Source organism: Xyrauchen texanus, chromosome 32, assembly GCF_025860055.1.
Source record: "Xyrauchen texanus isolate HMW12.3.18 chromosome 32, RBS_HiC_50CHRs, whole genome shotgun sequence".
Classification (NCBI taxonomy): domain Eukaryota; kingdom Metazoa; phylum Chordata; class Actinopteri; order Cypriniformes; family Catostomidae; genus Xyrauchen; species Xyrauchen texanus.
The window spans coordinates 17,146,744-17,167,830 of NC_068307.1; the positions used below are offsets into that span (position 1 = coordinate 17,146,744).

At 37.6% G+C, this 21,087-nt stretch overlaps 1 protein-coding gene across 1 annotated transcript; it reads left to right on the forward strand.

Annotated features, from left to right (window-relative positions):
* Positions 1-6,521: 6,521 nt before the first annotated feature.
* Positions 6,522-20,488, forward strand: LOC127625830 (bile salt export pump-like). The gene is made up of 29 exons (XM_052101231.1): positions 6,522-6,700; positions 6,785-6,879; positions 6,984-7,002; positions 7,133-7,162; positions 7,250-7,304; positions 7,663-7,907; positions 8,926-9,013; positions 9,119-9,252; positions 9,374-9,545; positions 10,066-10,190; positions 10,370-10,544; positions 10,647-10,760; positions 11,165-11,275; positions 11,382-11,507; positions 11,603-11,806; positions 11,979-12,149; positions 12,445-12,646; positions 12,758-12,839; positions 13,324-13,453; positions 13,532-13,696; positions 13,789-13,893; positions 16,488-16,649; positions 16,767-16,970; positions 17,317-17,558; positions 17,746-17,902; positions 18,114-18,311; positions 18,448-18,654; positions 19,460-19,606; positions 19,688-20,488. Exons 2-29 carry the CDS (start codon positions 6,804-6,806, stop codon positions 19,886-19,888), a joined length of 4,047 nt encoding a protein of 1,348 aa, XP_051957191.1. The 5' UTR covers positions 6,522-6,700; positions 6,785-6,803; the 3' UTR covers positions 19,889-20,488.
* Positions 20,489-21,087: the final 599 nt, after the last annotated feature.

A 21,087-nucleotide genomic window follows, 5' to 3' on the forward strand; every position in this document is an offset into this window, starting at 1 on the left:
TTTCTCTTGTTTTTATTATTATTTTTTTTTTTGCATAGCCGAATTTCAAACATTACAAGTAAATGCGCTACTAAGATTGAGAGAAAACATTGATGATGGTTAGCCTATGTGGGATAGTGGTGTGCCATAGGTGTTTTTTTTTTTTTTAGTGGCAGAAAAAAAGGTTTGGAAACACTGGTTTAGAGAAGCCACTTCGCAAACCCTTTCTGGACCATATTGAAAGTTATGGGTGTAGTCTAAACCCAACCCTCTTCAATAGGTACATAAATGAAGTAGAAATTACTTTAAAAAGTCAGCAGTGCCTACTAAACCATGAAGTAAAATGTCTGCTATTTAATGTAATTTGGTGCTGCTGTCTTAAATATAATGTCAGAGTACAAATTAGAACACCTAACAGCTGCGGCATCAATCTAATTTCAATAACTGGCCACATGGTGGCGTCAATGCGTAATAAGCAGGACTGTGGCTGTAGCTTTCTATCTTGACAATTCGTTATGTAGTTCTTGTTAAATGTAGTCAGTTATTTTATGAAGTCTTGCAATAGCCACCAAAGCATGGAAGATTTGCAAGGTATTAATTGCTATTTGACCTGTAAGAATTGTAGTAGTGAGAACATAAACCATTTGATTTTATTTCAATCAAGACCCATGTATGAAAGCGGGTCCCATTATGTCCATGGTTTAGGACTTTGGTTAGTCCATGAAACTACTTGCTGTTATATGGACCACCTCAGGGGTTTTATTTGTATTTATGATACCGTCCTATTTCTGTTACGAAGATGACGTTTGCTAGGTTCAAATGTAAATGATAATTGCATAGCAAAAGCTACTGATAGTGTTTAAAGGGATAATTCACCCAAAAAGGAAAATTCTCCCATTTTGCTCATCCTCATACCATCCCAGATATGTATTACTTCTGTAGGACAAAGAATATCCAATGAGAATTTCCATTTTTGGGTGGCTTTTCCCTTTAAGTTCAATTTTTCAAATCGATTTAAAGAGAACTTTAGAACTAAAGTGTTGCAGTTCCATTGTTACAACTTATTCGTAAAGATGATTGATGCACAGCATAAATGGACAGTATCTACAGATATTTGGATGCTTGTCATGTCCATGGTGCCATTACAAAAACATCCAACTGCTATCAAGTGTAAAGACTACAAAAACGGAACTGCTGTCCACATGTCTGAAGGATCTCCACACAACACTTTTGGCTGGTATTACAAAATATTTGGACGGGAGGTAGTCAAAAATGCAGATGGGAAGATAAGAGGGAGGAAACCAGAAGAACTTTGCGTTCCACCCCTGGGAGTAATGGGTATGAGGGTACAGACTTTTAGCAGATCACCATCTGGCATCAGGAAGAATTTTTCTTTCATCTTTTACATTAATTATGAACCAAAACCCCAAAATGTGGAAGAAAACCAGTTTGCAATTCTGTATATACAACAATCCATGCACAGGATATTCTCTGTATATTAATCTATTTTCCTACCCATTTCATTTTTTTGTGTGTGTGTTTAAATGTAGAAATGTGGAGCTTATAGTACTTCTATATAAACACTTGCATTCATTTTCTTATTATTTGAGCTCTAATGTTTAAATTTTTTTGAACAAAGATGTTCAGATGGATATTTTGACATTAAAGGGTAGTCACACTAAAATCATGTCAACATGCATATTGGATTTCTCTTAACTATACTTTTGAAACCGTTAAAGCAATAGTTCACCTACAAATGAAAATTCTCTCATTTACTCACCCTCATGGCATCTGAGAGGTGTATGATGTTTATTTTGCAGAACACAAATTAAGATTTTTAGAAGAATATCTCAACTCTGTAGGTCCACACAATGCAAGTGAATGGTGGCCAGAACTTTGAAGGTCCAAAAAGCACATAAAGGCAGAATAAAAGTAATCCACACGACTTCAGTGAAGTGCTATGATAGCTGTGGGCGAGAAACAGATCAACCTTTAAGTTATTTTTAATGTAAATCTCACTTCCACATTCTTTTGTTTTTGGCAATTCACATTTTTTGTGCATATCGCCACCTACATTCCCATTGTACTTGTCAAACAGTAACAATGATTTTTGCTTTTTTAAAGGAGGAAAAAGTCAACATTTATTTTTGTGGTTATCAAAAGTTTTTTCTTCTGAAATATTCCTTTAAAGCTGCTGTTTTCTGTAAATCTACTCTTATCATGAGAGGATTCTATAGGAAACTCTACAATTAAGGAAAAATTAACTTTAGATAAATTTGGATATGGGTTAGTAAACTCGTCATGATTTAAAATGTCCTATTGGAATGTCTTAAAATTACATGAAGAATTTGGGCTCTTTGTGCAGATCACATTTTGCACTTGCCTGATAAAAGCAGACCGTGTTTTTTGTTGTTGTTTTTCAATACCGTTAAAATTGTACTTCCATACCTATTTTGCCAAACAGCTTCTCGAATAAAAGTGTGAGGTTTATTGAAGCTCTCAGATTTTGTGGCAGATGGATGAGAGAATTTTTCTCATCTCCTCCTCTCCTTCCCTGTCAAGCATGCTGCCACAACACAGAAGTTGCACATGTCCAGATGGCATGCAAGGAGCTTTCAGAAACCAGAGTCACAGCCTCTGTCTGAAAATCTTTCCCATCTTATCATGTAATTCAGGACCACCAACCTCACAATGTACAGAAACATGGCTGTTAAAAAAAACACATTAAAAACAGAGAACATACGGCTGAGTTTCATAAATCATGCAACAGTGGCAAAGCAATTCTGACATTTCACTTTTATGCAATATTTTACAAAATATTTATTTTGTATACATTCAAAAAATTTTTGAACTTTAAATCATAAAATTACATTTTATGTACATTTACAAGTCATGTCACAGCAGCAGATTAATTAAATGGAGACATTTTGAGTGTCAACAATTTTCCAAAATGGTGCCTATTTTTATTTCCCCAAACAAAGTGTGAGACATCCAAAGCAAAGGTGATTCTTAAGCTGTGAAGCATAACTGAGAACATCATTATTATCCTCTTATGCTGAGACATTGTCCCAGTGGTGAGTAAAATTTGTTATACAGTCTTTCTTCTTAATTGTGAGTCACAAAATATGCATTCTTAAAAAGTAGCAGTAGTAAAACTCACAGCTATTAATGAATTGTTTCCAAACAGTAAAGTGTTAATTTATATTGCAAAATATGTTTAAGCTTAAAACGTTAAAGTCCCCGTATACATAAGTCAGGCATATGGGTTATCATTTGAATGTCTAGAATCTGAACTTTTCATAAAATTCCAATAATTTATGTTGCATAAAATAACAAAAAAAGAGCCATAATAAGTAATGTGGTAGAAATATGAATGTGAATATGAAGTCTTTCACATTGCACTTAAATATACAAGTCATATGACAAATACAAGCTCTCATTCTCAGGAACATGACTGTACAATTTGTTTCCCCCCTAATACCACAGTTCGAAAGATTTTCAATAGAATCACCAAGTGAACAATGTAAGACATCAAATATGTGCTGATTAAATGTGCACCCATTAATGCAACTGTAAGCATCAATTGTCCAAAAACTTTATCTGCTTTTACTTTAGGCAGTTTTCTTCAAAATGAGCCATTATTTACTTGTCTATGAGCTTGCTAGTGTGAATCATCCAATGTTATATCTAAGATATCAAGCAATGTGTAGAATCTCAGAATTCTAATGACAACTCGATTGAGCTTCTAGTCCACTCAGAGGCCGAGATATCCTATGAAACAATTGCTGTGGTAACTGAAAATTAGACTGGATGTTTATGGACGAGCACATATGTGGGGGCTGAAATGCGTTAGAGCGCCACCTACATTTCAGATCTGCATTTATGATGGAAGGTGATTGAGAAAAAAAAAAAAAAATGTCATAGTACTTGTTGCCATATAGTGGAATAACACTAGAGTGAACACAGAACCGGAATTACATATTTTCAAATTAGGACAACAACAACAACATAAAATTGTTTTTCTGTTCATTCAAGATTGTAAACAAATAGTTTTTTAATAAATTTTTTATTTGGGGGTTGTTCTGAAACAAATTAGACCATTTTTTTTGCAATTAATCTACAGTATAAAGTATTAAACATGAGTGTGAAAACAATTGCAGACAGCAGCCCAGAAATGCACCAGAGTTTAAGGGTCCTCTTTTGTTCTATGGGACAGAGTCTATCCCAGTTCAAGTACACCAACCCCTGCAGTATGGTGGGATTGAGGTGCACCAGAGGCTGATTTTTCAGATAAAGTATGCTATTGTCTGATGGAACAATTCAACATTCATAATAAAATGAAATCATGTCACACAATATGCATAGGCCTATGTTGAAGCAATTTTAAAGGGTAACTAAACCCTAAACCAACTTTTTTTAGTTAATGATCTGTAAGCATGGGGCTTTATTAGTACTGGTCATTGATTCAAGTAATTTTTTTGACATTTGTGTATAAAGTGTTTTAATTCTACAATATATGGTGTAAAAACGTCTGAGTGCTGCCCTCTTCAGGTTGAACGGTGGCTACTGCAGTTGAATTTTCCTATTGGCTGTTTCTGTACTTCGTGACATAAGCGGTGACAGCTGACGTAAGCAGGTTCCAGCTCACCACGCCAGATTCATGTACATGTCGTCTTGCGAGCGTGTGAGGAATAATAATAACATAGAGTCTGACAGCAGCTGTCAATTAATCCGTCACTAGGAGTCTCAGGTGCCCCCCCGCTCAGCCCCGCACTCGGTTCGTTCCCTCTATCCCCGCTGGGGTCAGCCCACTTTTCCAGCATTTTCAAATATTTCTAGTGGGTGGAGTCAGACTCTGAGCAGGTGTTTAGTTACCCTTTAAAGTAGAATCACTCAGACAGAACTTTTGAAAAGTTTCTATAGAACAATTTGTTGCTAAGATGTAGATTTCTAAGATGAAGTTCTTCAATCACATTCAAGGTAACCTAAGCTCAATTTCTAAAAACATGTAAGCTAGGGTGATCATTTAATTTCTTTTGTCTATAATATAAAAATGTATTATATTAAATCTGAAGTATGTAATATCTGCGCCACCAAATGGAATTGCTAAAAGAAACATTGTTTTCATAACAGCTCCATCTGCCATTGGTCAAACAAAGAGATAGTCCCGCCCCTAACTCACACCATTGGCTGAGTAATGTTGTTGAGGTGGGTCTAAGCGGATCGCTCAGTAAAAAAACTGAGCAATTTACAAAACGCAACAGAAACACAGCGCTTACAGATATTTAGAGAAAATGAACCAATAGTTGTCACTGCATATTAAACGAAATAGAAGAAAGTATTTTAGAACAGAAAAGGTTATATACTTCAACTTTAATTAATACATATTATATTAGTTGCACTTTTTGTTTCTGTAATAGTTATGTACAATTTAAACTATAGAATACATAACAGATTATTTTTATATAAGTGATACATTTAGACAAAATAGTCAGAAACTCCTATAAATTATTGTTTGACTGATATGTTAAAATGTATTGTTAACATTAATTATATAGTATATACAAACACAATCCCCAGAAGGACCATGACCATTAATGTGTGGATACTCTATTTAAATATTAATGTTTCTTGTTTTTATAATTAGTTATGTACACCAGGATCATAAAAGGTGTTTCTAATGACTAAGGATTTATTGGGTTCATTCAGCACCACAACTTTTTTTTTTTAAACATCATGTTCCTTCCAAACATATTGATTCTGTTGCACTTGAAGGAGTGGCTTGCAGGACGGAAACTTTGGTGAGGGGAATGACCTAACAAGCTTTTACCTCGCTGTAGTATATTGCCGAAACAGTTCTCCGAACAGCATCTAGTCACCTTGAGACATCTGCCAAGTGTCTCAAGCCAGAAACATTTCAGAGCGCAGTCAATTAGAATGTTTTCATATCTATCTGTCTTATTTTAGCAAAAATTGGCTGCACTTTCTCATGACCAGTGCAGTCTCATGATCTTGCTGGATGCTCTAAAAATGAGTGTGAAAATCCAAATGATGGGAGACACTATTGGAAAAATATCTGAATGTGTTCATGAACTCTTATTTATAATTACATTTTTTAAGGGCCTGGGCCCAGTTCCAAGAAACCACTTTCGTTTAGAAAAGCCTTTTATATATATATATATATATATATATATATATATATATATATAGATAGATAGATAGATAGATAGATAGATATATAGATATAGATATAAGGTTATTGCCACAAAGGGTTTTCTTAATTTAAGATATAATTGTTTTTATGCAACCAGTAACTGAGTATAAATGTAGAAATATTTTCATAACAAATCCCATATCTCATGAGCACATGTGCCTGAATAGCTTCATTGATTTTTGGGGGTCAGTTATCACGTGTCAGTATTTGTATACGGGGGTCATCCACCTGCCTGGCAGCACAAACCTGCCGGACACTTACCTCAGCCGAGCCAAACTGACTCGACATTTAACCACACACACACACACACACACACACACACACACACACACACACACACACACACACACACACACGCACACACACACACTCACACAGGTCACCAATGTTCAATTCTGAAAAGCGAGAAGGAATCTATCCAGACTTTGTCAAGAACATGACTGGATTTTAGAACTTTCCTGGGAATCCTTTTAGCTGCACAATTAGTGTCACGTTTAGATTCGCAAGGTAAGTTTTCAGAGCTGGGCTGAAATTCGAAACAACACATCCTCTGTGACTTTTGTTTTTTAATGGAAAAGATTTGTCTTATAGTTAAAGAACAGGCAGAAAAATGCCAGGCACTGTGAAACTGCGCAGCATCAAGAATTATGGACAGGAAAATGACAGTTATGAATTTTCGGATGAAGGTAAACTGTTAATTAGTCAATTTTCGAAACTCTTCTCAAATCTATTATTACATCCAATTATTTAACTGGATAAAATAAATGAGCATGTTAATTCTGTTTTACAGAGACAAATGGGACATACATGTAAGTTCTCCATCTTTAATGTATTTACGTTAAATGTATGAAATCAACATAAGAATATTGGACAATTATTTCCTCTTCATTCAGTTGCTTTATTTCTTTAAACAAACAAATTCACTATATCTTACTATAGGACAATGACATCATCTGGAAAGGATAAAAAGTAAGTTATCAGTTTTTCCTTTTTATTGATGAAAACTGGTTGTTTTCTCACATCTAATTTGAGCACCACAAATCTTTGCATTCGCAGGTCCAAAAATGGCAAGAAAGAAGAATCTGCCATACGCGTCAGCTTTTTTCAACTGGTAATGCTTCTCAGCAATAGATTAATAATGAGAAAATATGAGAAGAATATCATATCATGGCATTAAATAAACTTCTGGTATTAGGAGGAATTTTGTGGTTGTTCTGTTTGGGTCAAAAGATATAATGGCACTTGTTGGATATACAGACTACACACTTATGAATGCTTGCTAGACTATAAACACATAGTTTATAATAACTGTAAGTATAGTATTTGGTGCTTTTCTGACCAATGGTGTTGTAGCCATTATTCTCTGAAATTAGATAAAATTAAGCTCAATTAAACACTTTATGCACAGATGATCCAAAGGTTTTATTAACAGATATTTTGTTTTCTTTTGGATTTCTCCTGACCTGCAGTTTCGCTATGCCAGCTGCCGGGAAATCTGTATGATGATTTTTGGGAGTGTGTGTGCAGTTTTTCACGGCTCAGCGCAGCCATTGATGCTGCTCGTGTTCGGGATGCTGACAGACGCCTTCATTGCATACGACGTTGAGCTCAATGAACTGAAGGACCCAGAGAAAGAGTGTGTGAATAATACAATACAGTGGCGAAACCTGACAGGGGAAGAAAACCTGGCTCTAAACATGACTACACCATGCGGGTGAGAAAAAAATATAAGACTAACCTAAAACAAACTAAAATTAAAAATGTTTTGCTTGGTCGTCACTTGGTTTTTGAAGGTTAGTTGAGATAATGACAGGGCTGTAGTTAAGCTCAGTTGACAGCATTTGTGGCATAATGTTGATTACCACACAATTGAATTTAGACTTGTCCATCCTTTTCTTAAAAAAAACTAAAAAATCAAGGTTACAGTGAGCCACTTACAATGGAAGTGAATGGGGCCAAATTTTGGAGGGTTGAAAGGCAGAAATTGGAAGGTTATAATTTTATATAGAACAGAAGCTTTTATTTTGGTTACTCATAATAAGTGAAATTTAGCTGTTTTCACACAGGCCCAACAGTGGGCATGTTGGCAGTGCTGGGGCTTGAACCCCCAACCTTCCAGTCAGTAACTCAGATCCTCAACAGCTGAGCCACTTTTAGGGTTTATTGGCATTACATCACATCGTCATGGCAACCAAGTTGTTAAATTGGCTATAACTTTACACAAAAAAGGCTAGTTAGTTATTTAATCACACTGAAATCATGTCAATCAAGACAAATTGTTTATATCTTGTAGCTAAACTTTTGAAACAGTACTTTAATGTTTATGGGTTGGCCCCATTCACTTCCATTGTAAGTGTCTCACTGCAACCCAGATTATTACTTTTTTTAAAGACAAATACAAAATAATTTTTGTAGCAATCAACATTATGCCACAAATGCTGTTGATTGATCTTAACTTGTATTGAACCCAGAATATTCCTTTAAACACTTTTGGCAGATTCACTTGAATTCACCACTAAAGAATGTTGCTTTCACAATCTAGAAGATGTTTCAGTGTGCACCCTGAAAGATTGTCCCTCTTAGAGAATGAGCAGGAATAGGCCACCAATTCATGAATATTAGTCTAAAGCATTGAGTTGCACGTTAGAAACAGTAGCTGTGTCGTCACTTATTGTAAGTCCTGCTTTGTAAAAGAATGCATTTAATGATGATGGTGTACATTTCTGCTTCAGGCTGTTGGACATTGAATATGAAATGACGAATTTTGCATACTATTATGTTGCTATCGGAGGGGGTGTCTTCGTTCTTGGATACCTCCAAGTGAGCCATTTCCTCTGAAAATGTTTATGTTTTGTTTATGTTTAAATAATAATACAAATAAAAAATAAATAAAATAAAATTTTCAAGGAAATGTTTCCCCCACAGATTTCTCTGTGGATAACTGCAGCGGCACGTCAGATTCAGGTCATCCGGAAGATGTATTTCAGGAAGGTCATGAGGATGGAGATCGGTTGGTTTGATTGCACCTCTGTGGGAGAGCTCAACACACGCATGTCTGAGTAAGACATGTGCAAGCTCAAACACAAACATGAACACATTCTGAACACACAAACACTCTAAATAATCATTATATTTCATGCGTATCATCTCATGTGTGTCACCATATGATCCTTGCCATAGTGACATCAACAAGATAAACGATGCAATGGCTGATCAGGTGGGGATCTTCATTCAGCGTTTCACCACGTTTCTGTGTGGTTTCCTCATGGGTTTTGCAAAGGGCTGGAAGCTGACACTGGTCATCCTCTCAGTGTCTCCACTGATTGGGGTCGGAGCTGCTCTCATGGCTCTGGTGAGAAATGAATTTTCACCAGGGCTCACATTATAAACATAACAAATTACAGGTGAAATATATACAGTTCCAGGATAAGGGACGTGAACCCATTTACCCATGTTTCCACTGATCATGGTATAAATAATGAGGGTTGTACTTGCTTGTTTTGATCATTAGCCTTAACTATGTCCCTGATTAGAGGTGTTGGTCAGAGCCACCGTACCCTATAAAAAAACAATAATACATTTTAAGTTTGCTATACACAAGAAACATTGCCTGATCTTAACCATGTCTTAACCATGTCCACGAATTGCAAAAAGCTGGAGTGGGTTACAAAATGATCCCTAAAAGACTGAATAGTAGTCAGTTTATGGTATGTCTATTGCTATAAATCCAGGTAAATCTAAAGGGTTCACATATATTGTTCTGTTGCTGTATATGGCATAGAAGGGTTAGGAATAGATACCACCAGTAATAAACATTTAAAGAAGTACATTAAAATAAGATAAACCTCATTGCATTGAATGTGCTTGTCTAGTTTGTGGCAAAACTGACAGGAATGGAGTTGCAAGCATATGCTAAAGCAGGTGCTGTGGCAGATGAGGTTTTGTCCTCTATACGCACAGTTGCAGCATTTGGCGGAGAGAACAAAGAGGTAGACAGGTAACTTACAACCAACTTTACACATCAGTTGTTCTAATAGACCCTTCAAACAACTGCATTAGAAAAGTATTGTGTACACATTGTGTATTTCCTCCAAACTGGTTCCAACATTGAATTAACTGCTACCTGAACTTTACCATAGAAATGTGTGCATTTTCTTCTTATTTTGGACTCTGCAGGTACGATCGTAATCTAGTCTCTGCCCAGCGATGGGGCATAAGGAAAGGTCTGATCATGGGGTTCTTCACAGGCTACATGTGGTTTATCATCTTCCTGTGTTATTCCTTGGCTTTCTGGTATGGATCCAGCCTTGTACTGGACACACAAGAGTATAGTCCAGGAACATTACTGCAGGTACTACATGCATGCATATGCTCACACTGATCAATACTTGCAGACGTGTTTGCTTGGAAGCAAAAAAAAACTGTCACATGGACATGTGTGTTTTGCCTGTAGGTATTTTTTGGAGTGCTTATTGCAGCGTTGAATCTGGGCCAGGCATCTCCTTGTCTAGAGGCTTTCGCTTCAGGAAGAGGAGCTGCCACCATTATCTTTGAGACCATTGAGCGTGTAAGAATTCCATAGACAAAATCACAAAAATCAAATTCAAAATCACAACTCATATCTGTGCCAGTCTAAAGTAAACTGGATGAATAATATACTGAAGATGTAGTTTCTATAATACTGTCATATTTATAGAAAAGCCCTACCAACACATCAGATAAATATCAGAAACCCATGAGTATTGAAAAGATGATCATACAAAAATGTCAAATAAGTGTTGAAGTCAGAGATTGGGTGCTAGGATGAAAAATGTAAGGGGACATTTGGAATTTCTGTTAAAGCTTATTCATGGGCATACCTCTATTTCTGTGGTGCAGATACCATTGCATGACTGACATCTATTTGACACCTGGATCTGTCTGACACCTTCCCTGAGTGACGGATTAATGAGAATGTTGTCTTATTTTCAGGAACCAGAGATCGATTGTCTTTCTGAGGCAGGATATAAGTTAGACAACGTGAAAGGAGACCTGGAGTTCCATAATGTGACTTTTCATTACCCGTCCAGACCTGAAGTGAAGGTAAATGTACACTAATAAAGTCAAATCTTCACTTCTGCCATCTGGTCCAGATGGGTCTTTGATGTGTTCCTGCTTTAGCTGAAATCTACTCACCCACCTCTTACAGATCCTAGATAAGCTCAGCCTGCAGGTAATGTCAGGTGAGACAACAGCTTTTGTGGGTCCGAGCGGCGCAGGGAAGAGCACAACAATCCAGCTCATCCAACGATTCTACGACCCCAAAGAAGGCATGGTAAAGAAAAATAACTGCTGCCTGACATCCTGAAATATTATGAATGTACATAATTCAGAAGCCCTGGAAATTGGGGTCATTTTCTTTTTCTCTAGGTTACATTGGATGGTCATGATATCCGGGGTCTGAACATCCAGTGGCTTCGTTCTCTGATTGGAATTGTAGAGCAGGAGCCTGTTCTATTTGCTACCACCATTGCTGAGAACATTCGATATGGACGTCCTGGTGTCTCGAGTGACGACATCATCAAAGCTGCCAAAGAGGCCAATGCTTACAACTTCATCATGGACTTACCACAGGCAGGAGACCACTTAATTTACCACTGAAAATACCTATCTTGACATCTTAAATAAGGAGCATTTTGGTGTCAATAAAAGAAAATGTTTCAGAGAGACCCACTTTGCTCACGTAAATTGCTTAATCTCTTACACAAACAGTTTGTCTCTCATGAGCTTTATCTTTTCTGTTCAGAAATTTGACACTTTAGTAGGGGAGGGTGGTGGCCAGATGAGTGGCGGACAGAAACAGCGAATCGCAATAGCCCGAGCACTAGTGAGGAACCCCAGGATCCTCCTTCTGGACATGGCCACATCAGCTCTGGACAATGAGAGTGAAGCTGTCGTACAGGAGGCTTTGGACAAGGTTAGCAGCATCCACACAATCCCACATGTGCAAACAGACATGGGCATGATTGTAAACACAATCCTGTAGATTGTTGTTAAAAGGACAGTTTATCGACAAATGAAAATGATGATGTGGTGACTGAGACTAACATAATACCTAGCATCTTCTTTTGTGTTCCACGGAAGAAAGTAAGTAGGATTAGCATTAGTAAATGATGACAATTTTCATTTGTTGGTGAACTATCTCTTTAAGTGATTGTTTAAGAATGAAGGGCACATCCGATTGGACACAAACTGTCAATTTTCATTTGAAGGTCCAAATAGGTCGCACCACCATCTCCATTGCTCACCGTTTATCTACCATAAAGAATGCAGACGTGATTGTGGGATTCGAGCATGGACGTGCTGTGGAACGAGGAAAACACAATGAGCTGTTGGAAAGAAAGGGTGTCTATTTCACCCTGGTCACTCTTCAGAGTCAAGGGGATAAAGCACTAAACCAAAAAGCTAAACAAGGTGAATCAAACACACCCACACTACTTTTTCACTTTGGAACTTAAATGATCACATTAATAATCGGTGAATAAAGTGATGTAAAATCCAATCATTCTATCTCACGCTTTTCAGAAATGGGGGAAGCTGAAAATGTTGACCCAGAAGCAGAGAGGAGGAGTCTCAAAAGGGCAGGAAGTTACCGAGCTAGCTTGAGGTAAATTATGGTAAAATAGTTATTATGTCTTGCTGGAACACTCAAACTAACGTTCCAAAACATAGTGACATTCAAGCAAAGCATCCTAACTGAAATGGAACAGCAACTCTGTCGATGTTCACTCAAGAGCCACACAAATAGCACTCCTCACATCAGGGGCGAAAATTTCATCAAAATGTTGGGGGGGACAATATACATAACAATTCTCAAGAGCAATTTTTGAAGGGGACACCAAGGTTTTTTTTGTTGTTGCCCCGTTTGCTTTTGTATTATTTTATTTCTTAAACAATTATTTTAAGAATATATCATTATATTATTTACAATACACATATTTTAATGATATTTTAGGGGGGGACAACCCACAGATAGGGGGGTCCTGACCCCCCCCCGCAATTTCCGCCTATGCCTCACATGAAGAGCACAAGAGACTTGACTAACACACATACAGTCTAACATTAGCATGTTGTGTTTACTATAACTGCAGGGCCTCTATTCATCAAAGATCTCGATCACAGTTGTCAAACATTATACCAGAATCTTTGGTGCCTATCACTGGAGAGCTGGGCCCTCGCTCATACTCTGAAACCCGTGTTTCTCAGGAGTTCAAGGGAAAGGTTAGTTCATTCAAAACCCTCATCCTAACACAGAGTATCTTGCCAATATCTCATGTATGTATGTATGTATGTATGTAGAGTGCAATTCCTGATGACGATTCAGAGGTAGAGCCAGCTCCTGTGGCCCGTATTCTTAAATACAATGCCCCAGAATGGCCCTACATGCTCTTTGGAAGCTTTGGAGCAGCTGTGAATGGAGGGGTGAACCCTGTCTACTCTCTCCTCTTTAGCCAAATCCTGGCGGTGAGCATTAATTCTGGTCCTCTCAGTTTAGTTGACGTGTTCTTTCTGTAAGCGTGCGTGACTTTCAACTTTATATCTAATTTTACCTGCAGACGTTCTCGATGCCTGATCCTGTTGAGCAGAGGAGGGAAATTAATGGAATCTGTCTGTTCTTTTTACTTGTTGGTTTGATTTCTTTCTTCACACAAGTGTTACAGGTGTGTCTTTTAAACATCTTCATATTAAGCATTTTTATCAGAAATAATTGAAACCATTACAGATAAGCCAGAAACATACTTTTTGCAAGTGTACAGTCCTGTTGAACATATAACATAAAGTTATTCTGCTTTTAGTCCATATCTATTAGCTTTAAGGTAATCTATATGCCAGTGTACTTCTAAATGGTGTCAAAATTAATTTTCAGAAGATATAAAAGCATTTAAAATCTGCAGTCTTTCTCTTCTGGCTAAACGGATCCAGAAAAATGTATGACTCACAACTTACTGCATTAATGTTTTCCAATCAAAGGCGTTCTAAAACGAGAACGCACCCTTCCCCTACATGGCTGTGTTCTCACCTGCGTGGATGATCTTCACAGGGCACTTCAAAGGCACAATCCATGCTCTAGGGCTGTTCCAAACATGATTTCCATTAAGAGTCACTTAAAAAGCAAGTTGTGAATGACCATTATTACCTTTCAGCCCTCTGAAACTCTTGCAGTGGAGTGACATTGTCTTGGATGGGAATAGGGCATAGTGATGATTTACTTCTGAATAGAACCTGTCAATGCAGTTGGATACAAGAAAGTTACTGGAGTTTATATTTTTAATGCAGCCATTTTTCTGAGGTTTCTTGGGATATACAGCACGAGTAAGTATTCTTTCATCTGCATTTACTTGCACAACAACTCCAGCCTTGTTGTAAGCAAAGACCAGTGGAAAAGCAGTCAGACTTTGTATTGAGATTACTTCTCAGTTTCCCTGGCTGAACACCTGTTCTGGCACGAGAAGCAGCAAGGGTACTGTATGTGTGCATGTGTGGGACTTTGCCGAGCCCTGCCATGTAAACTAAAGCCTTTTGGCTAAGGCACGAGCTGTTCAACAAGTCCCACCCCAACATGTTTTAGTAGGAAATACATCAACAGGCCAATGAAAATTATGCTCATCAAGGCACTTGACAGGGAACTTCAAGAACTCAAGTGTTACCTTCAAATATCTCTGCTATAAACCAGAAGTGTTATTATTCTGGTAGCTAGCTATAAATATGGTTTAACTAACTCTAGCTTGCTCACGAAGATTATTTTTAAACTGTTGAGCTGTAATGACAATAGTTTACCTGCAATGAAAACTGCCCATAAAGAAGACAGTTTAAGCTCATATCCGCTGTAGTAGGCCTTTTGGCAACTCTGACAATGCAGTGTACATATGTGTTGCATTTAGAAATGTGTTCTGTGGGTGCACTGCTCCAATGAAGAAAATAACCCTAAGTGGTTAAAACTTGAAAGTTCTTCCTGTTGCAACACCTCTTTAAATGAGTTAGTTTGCTCAAATTCCTTTTTCTGAGCCTATTTTTATGGTATTCTGTAAATTCTGAGTGAGAAAAATTTGTGTAAAGTTTAGATTAGCTTTCTCCATCAATGACCTATCAAAATATGCCCCTATAGTTGGAAACAGTATGTTTAATTTAATTTAATTTAATTTAATTTGACCAATTGTCACACATTATACATACATTTCTGCATATACATGGTGAAATTATTTATTTTTCACATATCCCAGCTAAGCTGGGGTCAGAGTGCAGGGTCAGCCATGATACGGCGCCCCTGGAGCAGATAGGTTCAAGGGCCTTGCTCAAGGGCCCAACAGTGGTGTCTTGGTGGTGTTGGGGCTTGAACCCATGACCTTCTGATCAGTAACCCAGAGCCTTAACCGCTGAGCCACCACTGCCCCTAATATGCCTTCTATCGCAGATGGTGCTTTTAAAGTTTGGGCTGAAAACGGGTTTAGTACTTTTAAAGAATGTGGATGGTAACTTTGCGTCTTTTGAATACCTAACATCTAATTTTAGTATTCCTCATTCACATTTTTTAGTTATCTTCAACTTCAGAGTTTTTGTTCATTATATTTTGCCTGCTTTCCATCATTACCACCTGATTATCTTTTAGATAATCAACAAAAAATTCAGCCATGTTTTAAGGAGATTATTGGAACAGTATACTTTCTAGTTAGCACAGATAATTTGAAACCTTTGACCTCAGTAAGACAACAGTGGAAGGAACTTAACATTCAACTATCAGGACATCCTGGATAGAATAAACTCATCTTCGGTATGTCTGCGACATTAAGTTATCCAGTTCAAAATTGTTAATTGTCCGCACTAGTCCAAAAGTAAAGCAGGCTAGAATTAAATCAGATGTTGACAATGTGTTTGACCAGTGTAGAACAGAACTAGGTACTCTCTCACATATGTTCTGGTCATGCTCAAAATGATCGTTTTCTGGCCATCCTTTTTTTTTTTTTTTTTCTAAGAGGTTTAAGAAGAATTCTTATCCCATTATATTATTGTTTGAAAGCAATGCTATCTTTAAAAACTGTATCAATGATCTCATGCATAGATTGGCATTGGAACAAATCTTTACACTACACAAGCAAAGAGTGCACTTAAATTCCATACTATCTGGCAACCTGTGCTTTCTTTTATGGAAAGGATGGACTCTGATTCTATGAATTTGTGAATTGTAAGGTTTTTCCCTCTCTATTTTTCTTCTTCTTTTTCTTTCTTTCTTTCTTTCTTTCTTTCTTTTTTCTCTCAGGGCTATGCATTCTCTAAATCTGGGGAGCTGCTGACTCGAAGATTGAGGCGTCTGGGTTTTCATGCAATGCTGGGGCAAGAGATTGGTTGGTTTGATGACCATAAAAACAGCCCTGGTGCTTTGACCACAAGACTGGCTACTGATGCCTCACAAGTGCAGGGAGTAAGAAAAACTATCCTTTAACTGATCGTTTTAACTACCAGCCAGATTATTTTCCAAGAGACATTTCAAACAAATATCAAAAATAGGACTAATTGTGTGACTGCTCTATCATCCTAGGCCACAGGTTCTCAGATTGGCATGATCGTAAATTCTCTGACCAACATCGGTGTGGCTATTATCATCTCCTTCTACTTCAGCTGGAAGCTGACTATGGTCATCTTGTGCTTCTTGCCCTTCCTGGCACTCTCTGGGGGATTTCAGGCCAAGATGCTAACTGGATTCGCCAAGCAGGACAAAGAGGCCATGGAGGTAGCAGGACAGGTGAGCTTTTACTAGACTTTGGCTAAAATCAAGTCAACAGCATACTTTGTTTTGATGCTTGTCTCCAGTATGTGATGCTGATATCCCCACCAGGCTTCAAAACCAACAAGAATTCCTTGGTAAACCAACTTCACTAAGCTTGTCAACCAGCTACGTTTAGCTGGCGAGCATAATGGCTATTCTGGTCCACCACCAATGCCAGCGAAAAAAACAGCACTACTCAGTATAACCAATATGGAATCTCATGCTGGTCTAATTCGTCTTTTTTTAGCAGGGTATAGGGCATTAGCAACTGCATACAAAGCAAGGGCACTTGAAATGCCTCTCTGTCTGTTTCTGTGCTTAGATATCTGGGGAGGCTCTGAATAACATACGTACCATTGCTGGCCTGGGGAAAGAACGTAATTTTGTGGAAATGTATGAGATACAGCTGGAGGCCCCGTTCCGTGCAGCGTTAAAGAAGGCTAATGTTTACGGTGCCTGCTACGGGTTTGCCCAGTGTGTGGTCTTCATGGCAAACTCTGCCTCCTACCGATTTGGTGGATACCTGGTCCGTCAAGAGGGGCTACACTTTAGTATGGTTTTCAGGTGAGATGGCAATGACATGTTCATTGTTCATTTACATGGAGTAGTTACATAGGAGTCAATAGAGTGAACCATTATTGTTTAAAGAAGCATGTTCAAACACCAAAAGTATGTAACAACCGCTTACCTCCTTCCAACAAATGCTTTGATTTGATGATGGTGGGATATTAGATTTTTTCTGTCACCATAGGGTGATTTCAGCAATTGTAACCAGTGGCACTGCTTTGGGTCGAGCCTCCTCCTATACACCAGACTATGCCAAAGCCAAGATCTCTGCTGCACGATTCTTCCAGCTACTCGATCACATTCCGAAAATAAGTGTCTACAGCAACGAAGGATACAAATGGGTAATTCAAGTATTAATATAGAATGGAGCTATCACTGCTATACTACCACTAATCAGTTTATATTTATACCCTTACCTGTTATCTAAACTGAAAATAATCAATCATATTTTGAGTGGGTTCTTAAATATAGAAATTTAAGAGATAAAGTGTTTTGTGTCAATAAGAAGTCAGTCTCTCAATCACTCTTTCTCTCTTGCATTCTCTTGTCTAGGATAATTTTAAAGGGGACATTGAGTTTATAGACTGCAAATTCACATACCCCTCTCGGCCAGATATTCAGGTTCTGAATGGGCTGAATGTGAGCGTTAAGCCGGGTCAGACTTTAGCCTTTGTGGGCAGCAGTGGCTGTGGCAAGAGCACTAGTGTACAACTACTGGCGAGATTCTACGATCCTGACAATGGACGTGTGGTAAGAAAATTCACAGCACTGCCTGTGACATTGATACATTTTAAAATAGTTTCTGCAATACTTTTTTAAAACTCTTTTGTAAACATTGAATTAATTTACTAGAATCTGACTATTTATCTAATACTTTATTGATTAGCTCATTGATGGCCATGAATCTTCTCGGGTCAATGTCGCTTTCCTGCGCTCCAAAATTGGGATCGTCTCTCAGGAGCCAATTCTGTTTGACTGCAGTATTGCAGAGAACATCCGCTACGGAGACAATCAGCGAGATCTCAGTATGGATGATGTCATCTCTGCTGCCAAGAAAGCCCAACTGCATGACTTTGTCATGTCACTTCCTGAGGTTTCAATTGGGGATTTTTTAAAATATCAGAATTTAGGATTAATGCTGCATTCACATTGTGTCGGAATTACCATATTTATGAGATGACAACTTTGAGGTTCTACTCCGAGCTGTTTACGTCCTCATACTATGCAACAATAGGCTTCACGAGTGCTTTTGTTCATTTTGGATCAATATCAAATGAAGATTGACAAAACAAAAATAATTTTACCCCTTTAAACCAGATTTAATTCAAACATAAACTTGTAATGTTTGGTTGAAAAAGTCTTTAAGACATCTGGCTAACTGTGCTGGGGTGGCAAAAGAGCATTCGGGTTGCACCATTAAAATAACATTTAAAAATGAATTTAAAGAAGTCATTGAATGATACACAATGGATTCATGTGTGACTTAGTTTTTCGATTACAGAAAAATACTTCACTACACTAATTCACCACTACTGAATGTTCTTTTGCAAAATCTTAAAGAACAAAAAAGTGCACATTGGCCCTAATAAAATGTCTTTTCATATATAAATAGATAGCCATATAATCAATCACCTTTAACTGTTGAAGCTGGTGCAATTTTTGTTATTTTTACATGACATCACAATAGTCATGTCGGATAAGTAAAATTTTCACATAATCTGAAAAAAATGTGACCGGTTTTTATTCGTTGGAAACTTGTTATAATGACAATTCCGACGTGAATGTAGCATAAATGCCTAATCACATCACTAGATATTTTTCCTATGATTTTTAAAGCATTGGCCTATTTTCTTGTTGATATATAGAAATTGGTATTTTTTTTTCCTTGCATCATGCAGAAATACGAGACTAATGTTGGTTCCCAAGGTTCACAGCTTTCTCGTGGTCAAAAGCAACGCATTGCCATCGCTAGGGCAATCGTACGAGACCCCAAAATACTTTTGCTGGATGAGGCCACCTCAGCGCTGGACACAGAAAGCGAAAAGGTGAGCAGGAAAGCAATAAAAAGCGTTTAAGGGATTTTCATTAAGTTGTTTGAGTACTCAGTCTATGTTTGTGTGTTCCAGACTGTACAGGAGGCTTTGGATAAAGCGAGAGAAGGCAGAACTTGTATTGTCATTGCTCACCGTCTTTCTACCATCCAGAACTCTGACATCATAGCGGTGATGTCACGGGGCTATGTCATAGAGAAGGGTAGTCATGACTATCTCATGAACCTGAAGGGAGCATACTACAAACTCGTTACAACTGGAGCTCCAATCAGCTAATCTTGCACTAATCACGTATCAGAACTGGCACAGATTATTTACTTTGTCTAGAGATAGATGGATATATCAGCCAGGCCTGTGAATTGCCCAACATTTGCCTGAATAACTGTGCCTGTTTTGCCAAAAAATTTTTTTATGAATTTCAAGTAAATATTGTATCAATTTTGTTTATTTTCAGCATATACTGCGTACATATCAATTGCTATTTGTCATTTTAACACACAGAAATTAGGAAATGATAATCTTATGTCAGAAATCAGGAAAGGAACCTTAATTAATCTGAAAACACTGAATATTGAAAACAAGAATTTATACATGTTTTTATTTAGTGCAAAATGTATGTATTTATATTTTGTCAAACATTTATCATTAAAAACCCAAAATCAATCAATCAATCAATCTATCTATCTATCTATCTATCTATCTATCTATCTATCTATCTATCTATCTATCTATCTATCTATCTATCTATCTATCTATCTATCAAATATGTGTGATTGTTGCTTGATGACATTTTATATCAAAGTATTGTAAGGCGGGGTGCCAATGTGTTTGCATTCAAAGGCAAATAGCAAATGCTTCCTGAGGCACCACACCCCACTGAGCTGAAGACTGAAAAATCACACCTCATTGTCAGCCCTTCCACATCTGTCCCATTCTCTCCCTCTCCTCCTCCTCATCCATTCCCTTTAAGCCCAGAATCACCCCAAACTCACCTAAGATCTGTATGTACCATATCTGATGTATACAAATAATGTAACTTTTGTAACATGTTTGGTATCATTTAAAATGTCTCGATGCGTCTGGTATAGTGTTTTGTCCCCAGCTTTATAAAACTTAATGACAACAAAGTTATAAGGTCTATGCCAAATACTGAATAATTCTGGAGGCCTATCCCCCTCCTTGAATGTTTAACACCAGAAAGCCAAGAACCCTTTCACCCCCAAATTCTCATTGAACAAAGGATAATACCATTTGGTACACAATGTGTATTCTGTCTGGATATTTAAGGAAGGCTGGCCCAGAGCTCAAGGTTCTCTGTAGTCAGATGATCCCACACCTCAATGTGTGTAACTGTAATAATAGGAATCTGCATTCAGATTTCCCATGCTTTGCAATTACATGTACTTTTCTCAACTGCCAGGTATGTTCTTTGACTTGCTTCTTTAACTTGTGTTTTAAATCCTACCTGGCAAATA

What these genes read in the sequence shown, in the direction of transcription:
- LOC127625830 (XM_052101231.1), top strand. Translation starts at nt 6,804, where the DNA reads ATGCCAGGCACTGTGAAACTGCGCAGCATCAAGAATTATGGACAGGAA. An exon ending in TACAGGAGGCTTTGGACAAG is followed by an intron (nt 12,150 to 12,444) that starts GTTAGCAGCATC and finishes TTTCATTTGAAG; the next exon opens with GTCCAAATAGGTCGCACCAC. An exon ending in CTCAGGAGTTCAAGGGAAAG is followed by an intron (nt 13,454 to 13,531) that starts GTTAGTTCATTC and finishes GTATGTATGTAG; the next exon opens with AGTGCAATTCCTGATGACGA.